At 47.8% G+C, this 16,751-nt stretch overlaps 1 protein-coding gene across 1 annotated transcript in view; it reads left to right on the plus strand.

The window, feature by feature from the left end:
* The window catches only part of WDR27 (WD repeat domain 27), a 75,144-nt gene that overhangs the window by 42,215 nt on the left and 16,178 nt on the right, over positions 1-16,751 (plus strand). The window contains 2 exon segments of the mRNA XM_047101105.1: positions 2,888-2,985; positions 3,846-3,967. Coding sequence (XP_046957061.1) covers positions 2,888-2,985; positions 3,846-3,967 — 220 coding nt within the window.

Consider the following 16,751-nt stretch of genomic DNA (forward strand, 5'->3'; position numbering starts at 1 on the left):
ACGAGGTTCCCTTACACAGCACATGAGGGAAGTTGCCCCTGCGTCGGCTCACCTGTGCTCTTGCTTTGGAGCATGTGGGTTTGAATGAGCTAGTGTGAGCTCGGGGTCTGGCTTGCGAGTCACTGTGGGATCTGTTTCATCCCCGTTGTGCCCGTTGGGAGACCCGTGGGTAAGTTTTCAGCTTAGCGGCCTTACTGGATAGCTTTTTAATTGTGGATGGAGGGATCCACATAGCACACGTCCCCAGATCTCGGCCGGAAGATCGGCCTGCTTCCAGGTCAGGCCGGGACACGGGTGCCGAGGCCAGGATGGGTGTGGGTCAGGTGCGATGGATCCGTGAGGCCGCTCCTGCGGCTGGACAGACGGCACAGAGTGCCCTGGGCTTCCAGTAGCGTTACCCCTGCGGCCTTCCCCACGCACACTCTGCCTGGCACACGCACTCACCCTCAGCCCGTCCCCGGAGACCCCCTGCGGGCCACCCGGCCTCACTGCCCAGGGGCCCCGGCCTGCGGTGCTGGGTTGACGACAGGGCGGGCTGCCGGCCCCTCCCCCAGCCGTGTGCAGTGTTGCGAGGAGGAAGCCGCGACGCAGGGAAGTCCCCGTCGGAAGTAGGAAGGCGGGGGACGGGTGAGTCGCGTGTCAAGTGACGTCTGTCGGGACCCAGCAGAGGTCCTGCCTGCCCCGGGTGGATTCCCTGGGAGGACCTCCCTCGTCTGTACGTCCGGCTTCGGGCCCCCCGTCCGTCGCGGGTGCTCATGCTCCATGTGTCCTCTGGGCTGCGGTGCGGCACCGCGCGCCGGCTGCTCTGAGTGACGTGCTCTCCGCCGGTGAGAGTCTGCGGCGAGCTACGAGGATCCGGAGGCTTGCTGGCTGTCGCGAGCCCAGCGTTTCCGTGTCGTCTTGGTTTTGATGATACAGGTCCTGGGAAAGAGGTACTGGGCCGGCTTCCAGTCCGGCGGCCAGAGCCAGGGCGTGCAGGCGATTCCTCCTTGCACGCCCTGGCCTGGCACGCGCTTATGTGGCCCGAGCCTCCGGTGGGTGGTGGTGTGCAGCCAGGGGAAGCCTCCCCCTGCTCTGTCTGGGGAGGGGCCCCGTGGCAGCTGCTGGAGAAGCGCCTGTCCCCAGGCCTGTCGCTCAGGCTGCGGCGTCTTCCCCACGTGTCCCAGCGTCAGCTGGAGGTGGTGACTCTGAAACGGCCGGGGCTTTGCATGATGGGACTCTGAACCTTGCACAGGCTGCAGGCGTGAGCGCCTCTCAGCAGGACCGTCTGTTGTTCCGGAAGGCTGCGGGCCGGCCCCTCGGTGCACACTGGTTCTTGTCTGGGAGCAGAGACGGAAATGCCGTGCGCCCAGCGGCACGTCCCCCCGCCCCCCTGCCCTTCCTCTCCCTCTGAGCCTGAGGGGGTGCGTGGCCCGCGATGCCACGGGAATGCGGTGCCCAAACGGGGAGTCCCCATGCACCCCCACTCCCCGTGATTTCAGCCGTGCGTGCCCTCTCTTTGCTTGCACCCTCTGTTCTTTCTGAACAGCGTCGCCTGGCCTGTGCTGTCTGCAGACGGAGCAGCCGCTCTCTGTCCCGTTAACCACCTGCTGTGCGGTCCAGCGCCGGTTTCCAGCGGGGATGCACAGTAATTTATGGGGTCTGTGCGCTGGCACTGAGCCTTACTGCCGACCTCCTGTGACTCCACTCCATTTGTCCCTCGAGCCCCACAACCCTGTCCCCAGGACCTGTTCTCTGGGTGCCCGTCTCTGTGCCCACCCCGATGTCATGGCCCCAGGCCCCCCGCCCAGCCTTTACTGACCCGTGGAAGGAGCAGGCTGACGGCCTGGGTCACCCTCCACCTCAGCCGCCACCCCATATCTCCCTCCACCCTGCCCACCCCTTTGCCCATCACCCACCTGAACCTGCCTGTGGCAGTTCTTACCCAACTGGGCCGACCTGCCGGCTCCCCGGGGCCAGCCATGCCCTCCCTGGGTTAGGGCCACATCCTGAGATTGCCAGCAGGTTCCTTTCCTGTACAGAATTATTGTTAGGAATTGTCGAGGCTGTGTGTGTGTGTGTGTTTTTAACGTTTACTCATTTTTGAGACAGAGAGAGACAGAGCATGAGCAGGGGAGGGGCAGAGAGAGAGGGAGACACAGACTCTGAAGCAGGCTCCAGGCTCCGAGCCGTCAGCCCAGAGCCCGACGCGGGGCTCGAACTCACGGTCACGTGAGATCATGACCTGAGCCCAAGTCAGACACTCAACCGACTGAGCCACCCAGGCACCCTGAGGCTGTGTGTTTATTAAGCCACTGTTAGCTGCTTATGTTACCCTTTAGAAGATATTAAGAACATATGTGTAAATGGAAATACAGATAATTCATAACTGGCTGGATGTCTCCTTAAGTACATGTAATTATTTTAGAATTAGGAGAAAAGTTTGCTTTTTTGTAGACAGGAATGAATTATTTGGGGCTTTATATAATGATATTTTTTCATGAAGTTTTCCTAAATGAAAAGTTAGGGTTTCCTAGAGGAAAATTAAGGTAGCTGATTTATTCCTTCGATGTCATGAAATATAATTATTAAGTGGTATGAAAACTTTCTTCATTTTCAATTTTTTAAAAAGTTTATATATTTATTTTGAGAGGGAAAGAGAGGCCACAAGCAGGGGAGGGGCAGAGAGAGAAGGAGAGAGAGAATCCCAAGCAGGCTCCACACTGTCAGCACGGAGCCCGATGCGGGGCTCGAACCCACAAACGTGAGATCATGACCTGACTGAAATGAAGAGTCGGACGCTTGACCGACTGAGCCCCCCAGGCGCCCCAGATTCGGTTTTTAAAGGTGGGACGCTTCACGGTAGTGGAGGGGAACCTAAAGATCGACTGCGTTTATTTTCTTTCAGGTACAAACAAAGGAGCAGGTGCAGGCCCGTTTTCAGGCTCCCCACAGCTGGCCCAACAGAGATCACCAGCCTGTCCGCCGCGAACGACTTTTATTCCTGTATCCTGCCTCCGCTCTTGGCGTGTTCACGTCCTGAGCGCCATCCTCCCGACAGGCGTCTGCTGAGGTCCCGGCTCCAGCCCGAGGCTCCGGGGGCCCGTGGCTTCTGCACTGACTGTGTGTGTAGTGGTTCGTCGGCGTGGCGAAAGGGGCTTCAGAGGAAAATTAGCAGCGGAATAATACGCAGTAGTTTGGCACTTTTTAAAAATGAACCGGTACACCTGCTGTAGACACCCTTTGATTACTTGGGGTTTGCCCCATCTCTGCGGAGGCAGGCGAGAGTTACAGCATTAACTGTCGAATATGAAATTGAGGCCAAAAGTTTATTTTATTTTTTCTTGTTTATTCACTTTTGAGAGACAGAGTATGAGTGGGGGAGGGGCAGAGAGAGAGGGAGACACAGAATCCAAAGCAGCTCCAGGCTCTGAGCCGTCAGCACAGAGCCCGACGTGGGGCTCGAACTCACGGACCGCGAGATCGTGACCTGAGCTGAAGTCGATTCTTAACCGACTGAGCCACCCAGGAACTCCTGTTTTTTGAGTTTTTATAGCTAGCATCATCCCTTTTAATTAAAAAGCATTGATTTTGATTTATTTAGAAGGAGAGCTCTGACCTTTAGGAATTCTTAGAAAATTTTCATTTATTCAAAGGTCTAAGTTACATTCTTCTGAATGTAATGGGCGGTGGGGGGGGGGAGATGGGGGAGGGGGGGCAGGGCTGTGACCACGTCTCTGTGGAGCTTCCGAAAGTCACAGCCAGTCACCCGCTGTGTCTCCTGGTGTCTCCAGAGGTGGTACCAGAACGAATAGGCCTGTTCACTCCCCGAGGTGGGTTATTGAGAGGAGTTCCCTGTCACGCAGACCTGGTGCTCACCGCGGGCCGGGACAAGACCGTGGAGGTGTTCGACCTCAATGCGGGCCGCAGTGCAGCCGTGATAGCGGAAGCCCATTCACGGCCTGTGCACCAAATCTGTCAGAATAAGGTGAGTGTTGACGGTATGTGTCGTGTGCCGAGTGTTGCGTTCACAGTATTTAACGGGTACAAAGTTTGGTGCAGTTTTGTACCAGTTTGCTGCGAAACTCAATGCTCATTTTTAATCATTACATTTTCCGAGCCTTGACGTTTGACCTTAGAAGATATTTTACTATCATGTTGAACGTGAATTTTTGTACTTCTGTCTTTATTTTATGGGCCCATTTTTCAACTTTACTGTAATACATTACCTCTTAAAACTTGATGGAGAGTTTGGGTGTTTCAGGCACTCACAGGGTTGAGTGATGGTCACATAGGTCCTGCAGCGACGTGAAGCAGCCTTCAGGGGCCAGTAGTTTCTCTTTTTAGGACGCAGCTACTCTGTGTTAGAGACGTAGCTTAGAACTACCTACAGCTGAGGGCTGCAGACCTGAGATTGGAGGAGGTGCCGTGTTGATGAATTCATTGTCTCATAGTTTAGTTTAAAAGACACTTTGCTACCCAAAAGTACATCTAAGAGATTTATGAGAAAAACTTTTGTTTTTAAGACTCATCTACAATTTTGATTTTTGATATATTTTGAATGACGTTCCAAATGAAGGGTTTAATTTATAATGCCTTCTGAAATATGCATTATGATTTCAAGAGTATTATTGCTTAAAAAAATTTTTTTTTAGTGTTAGCATTTATTTTTGAGAGAGAGAGAGAGAGCAAGTGCACAAGCCGGGGAGGGGCAGAGAGAGAGGGAGACATAGAATCCGAAGCAGGCACCAGGCTCTGGGCTGTCAGCACAGAACCTGACACGGGGCTCGAACCCACAAACCGTGAGATCACGACCTGAGCCGAAGTCGGATGCTTAACTGACTGAACCACCCAGGCGTCTTAAGGGTGTTATTGTCTTTAAGTGAAGTCTTACTGGATTGGTTAAAAAGTCTTTGTTATCTATAATTTCAACACACTATTCCAGGTTTCCTTTAAATTTCTGTTTAATGGGGCAGGTGTGGTCTGATACTCTGCAAAGTTTTGTAGCTGGTTTGCCTGGGAAAGGGCACCAATTCTGGAGCGCGGACTTGCACCCTCCTGAGGCAGACGCTGTCCTTCTGGATAAACGGGAGCTTTTGGGTCCAGAGTCAGACTTTGTCCACGTGTAGGCAGACCTGTGGCTCCTGTGGGTGGTCCCCGAGAGCTGTCCGTCTTCATGGCTCCGTAGGCGTGGCCGAGGGGTGTCAGTGAGCCTGGGTCAAAGTCAGAGCGTTGGGATGGGGACAGGGAGATGCCAGGGGAGGGCGGCAGACCTGAGAGATGTGACATTGTCACTTGCTCCCATTTTGTGGGCATCCTTGGTCTTGCGGGGAGGCCCTTTGAAGGCTCAGACGGGCATCTCATCTCCCAGGTCTTCGCAACACTGCGCCCTTGGAGGTTAATCATTTTGTACATTTCGCATTTTGGCAGGAGAAGGTTTTTCCCAATTGCAGACACCATGGGTGGAAAACACCAGCCTGAAGAAAGGTGTTGAGGAGAGGAGTAGTATTTATGTACTTCTTCCTGTATTTGTACAGACTCTTATGTAAAAACAGAACAAAGACATTTTAAACCCTGGGCGGTAGGTCTCCCAGACGAATGAAGCAATTCTTTTGAAGAATTTTGTAACATTTTATGAGGTTACTAAAATAGCAGACTTTAAAAACATACGGCATGTGAGTCATAGCAGCTCTGTGTGGGACGATATCCCGTGTCTTCTGGGAAGGCTGCGAGGGGGTCAGCTCGTTAATGGCAGGAGTGGGCAGGACCACCTTGTCATGATGGATCTTCTGTTGCTAATTTCACAGTAAGATCTGTCAAGATTGGGTTTAAGATTGATTATTAAACCTTACGAATTTCTGGACCCTTAAATGAATTTGATAATTGAGCCACATTTAAAATGATTGTTAACCTAATATCTGTCTTATTTTTTAGGCATTATGATATATTTATTTTTATTTTATTTTTTTTAATGTTTATTTTTGAGAGAGAGAGAGACAGAGTACGAGTGGGAGAGGGGCAGAGAGAGAGAGAGGGAGGGAGACAGAGAATCGGAAGCAGGATCCAGGCTCTGAGCTGTCAGCACAGAGCCCGACGTGGGGCTCGAACCCACGAATTGTGAGATCATGACCTGAGCCGAAGTCAGATGCTTATCCAACTGAGCCACTCAGGTGCCCCAATGATTTCTTTTAAATTCGGGTGCAACTCAGGTGTTGATAGGCGACGTTTTGATGTCAAATTTTGGAGGATAATTGTGACTCGTTGAAGTTGTTGAGTGGAACTTTCCGGCAAAGGCCTTGGACTTTCAGTGCAGACGGTCACCTTTGTGGCACCCAGAACAATCCTCTTGCTTAGAATCTGCTCACTCAGGACTTTCCAATTTGAATCACAGCTAACTGTTAACCAGCAGAAGCAGTTCCTTATTTAGGAAATGACACACAAATGCAGGGGGCAGTGGGCTTCTTAAACAGACCCACCAGCACATAGGTTTTGGGGTTAAGTTTTGACAAATAGCCTTGAAAAATGTTTAAGGTATTATTCTCTAAATGCAATCTATAAAATTCATCTAGATATAAAAATTTCCAACATTCATGTCTCTCTCTTGAAATGCTATAAAGTTAGATATTTGGTCAGTTTTTCTAGAATTTCTGTGGGTCCTTAGTTAATACAATAGGTGAGAATTGACTAATTTTACCCAATATTTCCATTCTTGAGTTAGAATGTTTCAGTAAGATAAATGTGAATTTCATGTGTGATGTTCTTTTATGTTGTAATTGTTGCATTTCAAATATTTCTCACCATTTCTCACACTTGTTACTTTTTGTCTCTGATATGAATTAATAGAAAAAGATTTTTTCACTTAATTTTTGAGCTTATTCCACATGAGTCTTTATTAGAGGAAGTCGTTTCAGAGCCAGTCACCCCACCACCAGCACCGTCACCGCCGTCGTCACTGATGGCGTTTTGGGGTGATGGGGGGTTCGTAGCCGATGGCCAGGAAAGAGAGACAGGCCCTGCTGTCACCACTGTCATCATCACCATCACAGTATCATTTTTTGCTTATGGAAAGTGGTTTGTGAACATTTCCCTTGTGAGGCTCTGTTTTCTTTTTCTTTTACTTGTTCTGTTCTTTATTTCTTTCTGGGGTTTATCACAGAGCCATGAAGACTTCACCTACATGAAACTTGTGTATCAGAGCTCAGTCTGATATTTTTTTTCCATCTGGCTCCAAATTTGTTTTTAAATGGTTTCAGCTGATTAAATTGGAAGTGGAAGATACAATTTTGGGCTTTTAAATACTTTTTACTTATAAAAAATAAAGCCCTAGCTTTAAAATAACGGTAAAGACAGTTTTTCTTAAACTTAACCGATTTTTCTCATAGGAGATGAGAGATGTGACTGAGTGATGGGGGCAGGTTTTGTGTCCCTGGAGACTAGAGAAGGCTGCGTTTGCCTGGGACTGTGTGGTGTCTCATGTTGTCAGGTAGAAGTCGATTCTATGAGGGGTTTGAGGCTACAGAGAATAGAGAGGTTGCCCGCGTCCATGCAGTTGTGAGTCTGGGCTGAAAGCCGGGCTCCTGTAGACGGGCTCCTGCACGTGAGCCGTGGACGTGGGCCGATGTGCAGTGTCCCTGCGAGTGTGCCCCCTGCTGTGTGTCGCGGAGGCCGCGCGTGAGGGAGTGACTTCCGAGAGAATCTGCACGCAGACTCCGCTGCTCTCCTGCGTCATCCCATCTGGTGGCCTCAGGTGTTGGCGTGGACCTCCCGGTCTCAGGCTGGGCCCAGGCCCTTTCGTTGTTCCGTAGGCGGCTTCTGTGGGACGCCTTGAGGCCCGGTGACTTTTGGCTCTGTAGGGGGCACTCGCCAGGACAGGAGGCAAATCCCAGACGTTTCCCTGTTGCGCACGTAGAGGTGCACATGCCGTAGCTGGTGTGTGCTGAGCTGCCCCACGTCCGCACGTCACGTTCTTAGCAGGCGTGAACTCAGCCCTTCCGGAACCCTGACTCCTAGACGTGGAAACGGAGACCCGCAGCCCGGTTCCAGAGACGCACCGGCGCCGAGTGTGCCCCCGGCAGGCCGTCTGGCCGCAGAGCTCGTGGCGCAAAGCCCCGCGGGAGGCTGTTGTCTGGGAGCCTCCCTGCTGGCTTCTCTGCATCCAGGCTCGGGGCTCCCCCCACCCCGATGAGGAGCCTCATGAGCACAGCGGTGATGCTGTCACTCCACACGTGCAGCACTTACCACTGCGGGGTCTTGGGGGGTGGCCGAGACCAGACGCCCCGGCACCTGCCCCTCTGTCCCCAGCACGCCTGTGGCCTGGACTGTATGAGGGCTTGCATGCACGCACGTGTATGTGTAGGTGTGTGAGCACCTGTGTGTCCGTGTCCGTGTGTCTGTATGTGTGCGTGTGTGTACGTGTCTGTCTTAACCTGTTAACTCATTCACTTAATGTTTATTTGGTAATTTTTGAGGGGGGGAGGGAGGGGCAGAGAGAGAGGGAGACAGAATCCCAAGCGGACTCCGCACTGCCAGCACAGAGCCTGATGCCGAGCTTGATCTCGCGAACCCTGGGATCGCGACCTGAGCCCGAATCAAGAGTCACATGCTCAGCTGACGGAGCCACCCAGGCGCCCTCAACTAACTCACGTAAACGTGTCTCTGAGCAAGTCTGCACCTGGCCTGTGCTGAGCGCTGGGACGTGTGCGTGAAGGGGAGAGCGGTGGCCTCACACTTGAGGACTTTGTATCCTTACAGAAGAAGTGGGTTCACACGACGTCGGATACCCTGTGCGAAGCCTCCTCCGGGGCTCTTCTCCGAGGAGGTGATGTGGGCAGCGGGCACGTGAGGTGGGTGAGGGGCCAGGTATGTATCGGGAGGGCAGCGTTCAGGGAACGGGCACCACTCATGCTCCAGCCCATGTGGTGGTGAAGCCAAGAGTGGGCGTCGGGCTGCAGAACCTCTGACTGGGGGCAGGCTTGTTGGCCCTGGTAAGAATCTGGGCTTATTTATGTATTTTAATTTTTTTTTAACTTTCTATAATTTATTTATTTTTTATAATTTACACCCAAGTTGCACATTGTGCAACATGATTTCAGGAGTAGATTCCTTAAGCCCCTTACCCGTTTAGCCCATACCCCCTCCTCAACCCCTCCAGCAACCCTCTGTTTTCTGTATTTAAGAGTCTCTTGTGTTTTGTCCCCCTCCCTGTTTTTGTATTATTTTTGCTTCCCTTCCCTTATGTTCATCTCTTTGGATCTTAAAGTCCTCATGTGAGTGAAGTCATATGATATTTGTCTTTCTCTGACTAATTTCACTTAGCATAATACCCTCCAGTTCCATCCATGTAGTTGCAAATGGCAAGATTTCTTTTTTTTTTTTGATTGCTGAGTAATACTCCACTGTATATATGAACCACATCTTCTTTATCCATTCATCCATCACTGGACATTTGGGCTCTCTCCATACTTTGGCTATCGTTGATAGTGCTGCTATAAATATAAACACTGGGGTGCATATGCCCCTTCAAAATGGCACACCTGTATCCCGTGGATAAATGCCTAGTAGTGCCATTGCTGGGTCGTAGGGTAGTTCTATTTTTAATTTTTTGAGGAACCTCCACACTGTTTTCCAGAGTGGCTGCACCAGCTTGCATTCCCACCAGCACTGCAAGAGATCCTCTTTTTCCGCATCCTCGCCAACATTTGTTGTTGCCTGAATTGTTAATGTTAGCCATTCTGACAGGGGTAAGTTGGTATCTCATGGTGGTTTTGATTTGTATTTTCCTAATGATGAGTGATGTTGAGCATTTTTTGTGTTGGTTAGCCATCTGGATATCTTCTTTGGAGAAGTGTCTATTCATGTCTGTTGCCCATTTCTTCACTGGATTATTTGCTTTTTGGGTGTTGAGTTTGGTTAAGTTCTCTATAGATTTTGGGTACTAACCCTTTATCTGATATGTTGTTGGCAAGTATCTTCTCCCCTTCCGTCGGTTGCCTTTTAATTTTGTTGATTGTTCCCTTCAGCGTGCAGAAGCTTTTTCTCTTGATGAGGTCCCAATAGTTCATGTTTGCTTTTGTTTCCCTTGCCTCCAGACATGTGTTGAGTAAGAAGTTGCTATGGCCGAGGTGAAAGAGGTTTTTGCCTGCTTTCTTCTCTAGGATTTTGATGGCTTCCTGTCTTACGTTTAGGTCTTTCATCCATGTTGAGTTTATTTTTGTGTCTTGTGTAAGAAAGTGGTCCAGGTTCATTCTTCTGCATGTCGCTGTCCAGTTTTCCCAGTACCATTTGCTGAAGAGACTGTCTTTATTCCGTTGGATACTCTTTCCTGCTTTGTCGAAGATTAGTTGGCCATATGTGTGTGGGTCCATTTCTGGGTTCTCTGTTCTGTTTCACTGCTCTGAGTGTCTGTTCTTGTGCCAGTACCATACTGTCTTGATGATTACAGCTTTGTAATCCAGCTTGAAGTCCGGAATTGTGATGCCTCCAGCTTTGGTTTTCTTTTTCAAGATTGCTTTGGCTATTTGGGGTCTTTTCTGGTTCCATAGACATTTTAGGATTGTTTGTTCTAGCTCTGTGAAGAATGCCAGTGTTATTTTGATAGGTATTGCCTTGAATATGTAGAGTGCTTTGGGGAGTATTGACATTTTAACAATATTTGTTCTTCCTATCTAGGAGCATGGAATCTTTTTCCATTTTTTTGTGTCTTCTTCAATTTCATTCATAAGCTTTCTATAGTTTTCAGTGTATAGATTTTTCACCTCTTTGGTTAGATTTATTCCTAGATATTTTATGGTTTTTGGTGCAGTTGTAAATGGGATCGATTCCTTGATTTCTCTTTCTGTTGCCTCATTGATGGTGTATGGGAGTGCAACCGATTTCTGTACGTTGATTTTATATCCTGCACCTTTGCTGAATTCGTGGATCAGTTCTAGCAGTTTTTTGGTGGAATCTTGGGTTTTCCATAGAGAGTGTCATGTCATCTATGGAGAGTGAAAGTTTGAACTCCTCCTGGCTGATTGGGATGCCTTTTGTTTCTTTGTGTTGTCTGATTGTTGAGGCACAGACTTCCAATACCATGCTGAACGATAGTGGCGAGAGTGGACATCCCTGTTGTGTTCCTGACCTTAGGGGGAAAGCTCTCAGTTTTTCCCCATTGAGGATGATATTAGCAGTGGGTCGTTCATATACGGTTTCTATGATCTTGATGTATGATCCTTCTATCCCTACTTTGAGTGTTTTTATTAAGAAAGGATGCTGTATTTTGTCAAATGCTTTGTCTGCATCTATTGAGAAGGTCATGTGGTTCTTGTCCTTTCTTTTATTGATGTGGTGTATCACATTGATTGTTTTGTGGATATTGAACCAGCCCAGTATCCCAGGTATAAATCCCACTTGGTCGTGGTGAACAGTTTTTTTTTAATGTATTGTGGGATCTGGTTGGCTAGTATCTTGTTGAGGATTTTTGCATCCATGTTCATCAGGGAAATTGGCCTATAGTTCTCCTTTTTAGTGGGGTCTTTGTCTGGTTTTGGTGTCAAGGTAATGCTAGCTTCACAGAAAGAGTTTGGAAGTTTTCCTTCCATTTCTATTTTTTGGAACAGCTTCAAGAGAACAGGTGTTAACTTTTCTTTAAATGTTTGGTAGAATTCCCCTGGAAAGCCATCTGGCCCCGGACTCTTGCTTTTTGGGAGATTTTTGATTCTAATTTGATTTCTTTACTGGTTATGGGTCTGTTCACGTTTCTATAACTTCCTGTTTCAGTTTTGGTCATTTATGTGTTCCTAGGAATTTGTCTATTCCTTCCAGATTGCCCATTTTATTGGAGTATAATTGCTTGTAATATTCTCTTATTATTGTTTATATTTCTGCTGTGTTGGTTGTGATCTCTCCTGTTTCATTCTTGATTTTATTTATTTGGGTCCTTTCCTTTCTCTTTTTGATCAAACTGGCTAGGGGTCTATCAATTTTGTGAATTCTTTCAAAGAACCAGCTTCTGGTTTCATTGATCTGTTCTGTTTATTTTGGTTTCGATAGCATTGATTTCTGTTCTAATCTTTATTATTTCCTGTCTTCTGCTGTGTTTGGATTTTATTTGTTGTTCTTTTTCCAGTTCTTTAAGGTGTAAGGTTAAGTTGTGTATCTGTGACCTTTCTTCTTCTTTAGGAAGGCCTGGATTGCTATATACTTCCCTCTTATGGCCACCTTTGCTGCGCCCCAGAGGTTTTGGGCTGCGGTGTTATCATTTTCATTGGCTTCCATGTACTTTTTAATTTCCTCTTTAACTTCTTGGTTAGCCCATTCATTCTTTAGCAGGATGGTCTTTAATCTCTTAAGTATTTGTTATCTTCCCACATTTTTTCTTGTGGTTGATTTTGAGTTTCATAGCCTTGTGGTCTGAAAATATGCACGGTGTGATCTCAAGCTTTTTGTACTTATTGAGGGCTGATTTGTGGAGTACTGAAAGATATGAGTTTATTGCCATTATGTTACTTGTAGAGTTGGAGTTTCTGGTGGTGTTCTCTGGTCCTTTCTAGTCTTTGCTGATTTTGGTCTGTTTTTGTTTTTGTTTTTGTGTTTTTTTTAACGTCTTTTCTCCCCTCAGAGAGTCCCCCTTAAAATTTCTTTCAGGGCTGGTTTCGTGGTCATGAACTCCTTTAATTTTTGTTTGGGAAACTTCTATTCTGAATGACAGCCTTGCTGGATAAGTAATTTTTGGCTGCATGTATTTCTGCTCCTGGGGATTCGCCCTTCCCACCGGAGCACTGCCAGGTATGGAGCTGTGGAATTTAAGACTCTGCACTGCCCCTGTTGATAGAGTCTTAGTGGAATTTAAACCCTCTCCTTTCTCCTTCTCCCATTTTAGTTCAGTCCCTTGCGTACTCTTTGTTTGTCTCCAGCTGGTTTCGGGAGGGTGGATGCTATCCCATACCCTCCCCGTCTCCGTCCTGACTCCACAAGCAAAAACAGCTCCTTGCCCCCCTCCCGCAGCTGGCCTCCCCGCGCCGCGTACCTGGTGAGTTCTGTGGTTCAGGTTGCGCACATCGTTTTCTAGGTGCGCAGGATGGTTTAGTGTTGACCTGGCTGTATTTCAGGGACGAGAGATGCAAAAAAACCTTCCGTGCTGCTCCGCCCTCTTGGCCCCGCCCCCAGAATCTGGGTTTATGGCCGGTACCTGGCAACCCTGGTGAAGGTGGGGCAAGAAGGGGCGTGGCCTCACTGATTCTTGCGCCCCTGTGCGTGAGCCGCGTGCGCAGACGCGTGATGCTGCCGTAAGGCCCGGCCGCGCTCCGTGCGCCGCTTGGCAGGGGTGACTGGCACCCCGCAGACACGGTTCTGCTCTGTCAGCTCCCGCCGGCCGGGAGGCAGGCTGGACAGGGAAGGAGGGACGTGCTCGCGGGCAGCAGCACCGGCCAGTCGGGGCCCCCTTCGGGGCCTCGCTCGGCTCAGGGGTGACGGCGCCGGCTTCTGAGGTCCCCTTCGCCGCCGGTGTTCCCGGCCTCGCAGGTGCGGCCGTGTCCCCGTGTACCGCCTGCTCCTCCGGCCGCGAGCGGCTTCGTGGCGGGGCCTCCGGCTGCGCCCTTTGGCTGGCTCAGATACCCTCCGTGCTTCTGTCTGCGCCGCCGCTCCCACGGTGGGCTCGGGGGTGGGACCCGGAGAGGCCGGCTACGGCGGTCCTGGTGGGACACGGTGGCCTCCCGCTGGCAGCGCTCCGTGGCTCAGCCTGGCTTCAGGGAGTGGGCTCAGGCTGGCGGCCGTGTCCCGATGGACTCCCGGGTCTCCGTGACAGTGTCTGCGTTTAGGTGGCACCCAGACGGAGGGCTAGGAATCTTCGCCCCAGAGACATCCGGGAAGACCGTGTGGCCGCCGGCAGCCGGCGCGGAACCTTGTGAAGATCCGGCTTCCCTGCCCCTTGGGTGACAGCGTGACCTTTCCGTGTGTTCCTCTCTCATCAAGGCCTCTTTTTGTTACGAGTTACGGCGCACGTGCTTTAGGAAACTGCGTCAAGTTTCTTCCCCGTTGAGTAGCAGCGTGTGCAGTGACCGAGTGTTCCCCAAACTGACATGGTCTTTCAGTGACTGTGATATTTTGGGGACCATTGTGGTGTGCTCTTGGATGAGAGGTGGGAGGGAAAATAGTCCTGAGGTTTCCAGTGGGAACACAACTGGTTTTACTTCCTGAGAATAACCTTCTGAATGGTGTATGATGGGAGGGGAGTGGGATGTAAGGCTCCAGAGGCTCCCAGTGTTTTAGTAGCTTGTTTTCTTAAACTTCTGTCCAATTTTTGTTCAGTTACACCACATACATCAAAGTGTTCCAACTAGCTGCAGCCATATGGGAGCTGCTACCCAGGAATTGTCACGGAACACGTCCCAATTTAGGAGAAGCACAAATGCTAAGTGGCCCAAATGTCGTATTTCCAGGAAAGTGTAAAATAGATCTTTGCTAATTTCTTTTAAGCTTAGGACCCGCAGAGCTACATGCGTCACACATGAGTAATGCCCTTTTGCAAGCATCCCAGTGCAGGGTCCCAAGAATTGCCCCTGCGGTCGCTGGACAAGTTTATCACATTAACAGGAGTACCATATGCATCAAAAAGCGAGGGCCACAGTTTCCTCTCTTTAAATTGTGTTATATCATTGAGTAGCTTATTTTTGCAATGAAAACACATACATCTTTTATGGCTTATTGATCACTTTAAAAATCATAGCGAGTGCTTTTTTTTCATATATATCTCAAACACTTGACTATTACTTTTGTATCTGTGCCTGCATTAGATATATGCATTTTTGTGATGTAAATACATAACGCTAGACAGCTAATTTGAATTGGAAAATTAAATATGTAAAGCTTTAACTAGTTTTCTAACGAAAACATATTATCGCACAGAAAACTTTAGTTTCTCAGAAATAATGGTCACTAGGGGTGCCTGGGTGGCTCAGTCGGTTAAGTAGCTGACTTCAGCTCAGGTCATGATCTTGTGGCCCTTGAGTTCGAGCCCCGTGTCGGGTTCTGTGCTGTCGTGACAGCTCAGAGCCTGGAGCCTGCTTTGGATTCTGTGTCTCCCTCTTTCTCTGCCCCTCTTCTGTTCACGCTCTCTCTCTCTCTCTGTCTCTCTCTCAAAAAATAAATAAACGTTGAAAAAAATTAAGAAGTAATGGTCACTAAAATCCATATAATTGCCTTAAAATATATTGCTTTATCTTTAGATCTTGTAGTTTTATTTTTTTTAAAGAAATGAAATGGTTATGGATAGACAGTTCTGCTCTTTCTGTCTCCTCCTTTGATAACCACAACTGAATTTGGTGTGGATCTTTCACAAGTATGTGTTCAGAAATACGTCCTGTGTTGTGTGGTACATTGTTCTCTTACATACTAGCAGCAAAGTACCTATTTCTGCTGCCTGATTTTAATTCCCATTATAGGTATGAATTTCATCCATTTCTGTGAATTTATGGTGTACACATTTAAGCCTACAAATTTCCCCTCAATACTGCGTAAGTTGCAGTTTCCAGGTTTTAGCATGTGGTATTTATTATTTAGCAGTAAATATTTTCTAATGTCCATTATGATTTTTTAAACCTAGGCTTTATTTAGATGTGCTTTTAGATTTCCACATATATAAGCTTGTTTTCAGGAATCTTCTTGTTACTGATTTCTAATTTTATGGCATTGTATTCAGAGCACACGCTCTATGTAACAGAGTCTCTTCTGTCTGGTAAGATTTTTGTACTTACTGAGAATCTGACTCTCTGGTTGGTTTTGATAGGTGTGTGTGTGTGTGTGTGTGTGTGTGTGTGTGTGTGTGGAACGAATAAGCCCTTGGAACATGTTTGCATAGATATCTATTGGCCCAACATTATTAAGTATATTCAAATTATTCAAGGTTTACTAATTTTTTTGTACTCTTGGTTTTTTTTTAAGTAGAGAAATGTAGTTAAGATCTTTGTCTCTCTGACTGTAATTGTGTCACTTTCTTCTTATAATTCTATTAATTTTAGCCTTATGTATTTACAGGCTATATTATTGGGTATATTTACGTCAGACTTCTTATATTTTATAGTATTTATAAACTGTTTTTAATTAGGTTTTATTTGCCTTACATCTATTTCTTCTAGTACTTATGCAATCCATCTTGCCTTCTTTTATTTAATACATGCTGTTTTTCTCCTACCTTTCACATTCAGCCTTTAAAAATAATATGTTTTAAGTGTTTTTCTTGGAAGTCCAACTAAGAATTTTTTTGTTTACTTGTTTCGTCTGTTTGCGATTACTGTGATTGCTCATACATTTGATCTTCTTTTGTGCATTGTCTTCTACGTTAGAGAAAAAAAACCTTCTGCACTGTCTATTTATCATGAATTTTCTTTGCTTCTTCATTTCTTCTTCCTTAGCCTCTATTGGACTGATTGAAAACATTTTTAACTCTCCTTTTATCCCTGTGAAAGCTTTCAGTTTTTTACTGGTTGGCTTCAGGAAACTAGCAATGTTGTAAGGTACTTTAAATATACAATCATCTGCCCGTCTGCCTTTCTGTGAAACTACGTCTGTGTTTTATTCTTCTCATACTCAGTGCCTTGCAAAGTGCCCACTGTTTAGTAGATGATCCCTGAATGTTGCTGGATGTCTGTTGAATTGTCGGGATGTTATGAGTGACCTTGTGCCGGCTTGTGGACCGCTAATCCACATTGAGATCAGGAGCTGGGTGGCCGTGAGTGGATTCCTGATTCCTCTGTCTCGTGTTTGTCATCTGAAGTGGTATAAAATAGTTTACGTCT

The sequence above is a fragment of the Lynx rufus genome, unplaced genomic scaffold (genome assembly GCF_022079265.1).
Source record: "Lynx rufus isolate CCGP_SWC_20201006 ecotype Redwood Valley unplaced genomic scaffold, mLynRuf1.p SCAF_56, whole genome shotgun sequence".
NCBI lineage: Eukaryota > Metazoa > Chordata > Mammalia > Carnivora > Felidae > Lynx > Lynx rufus.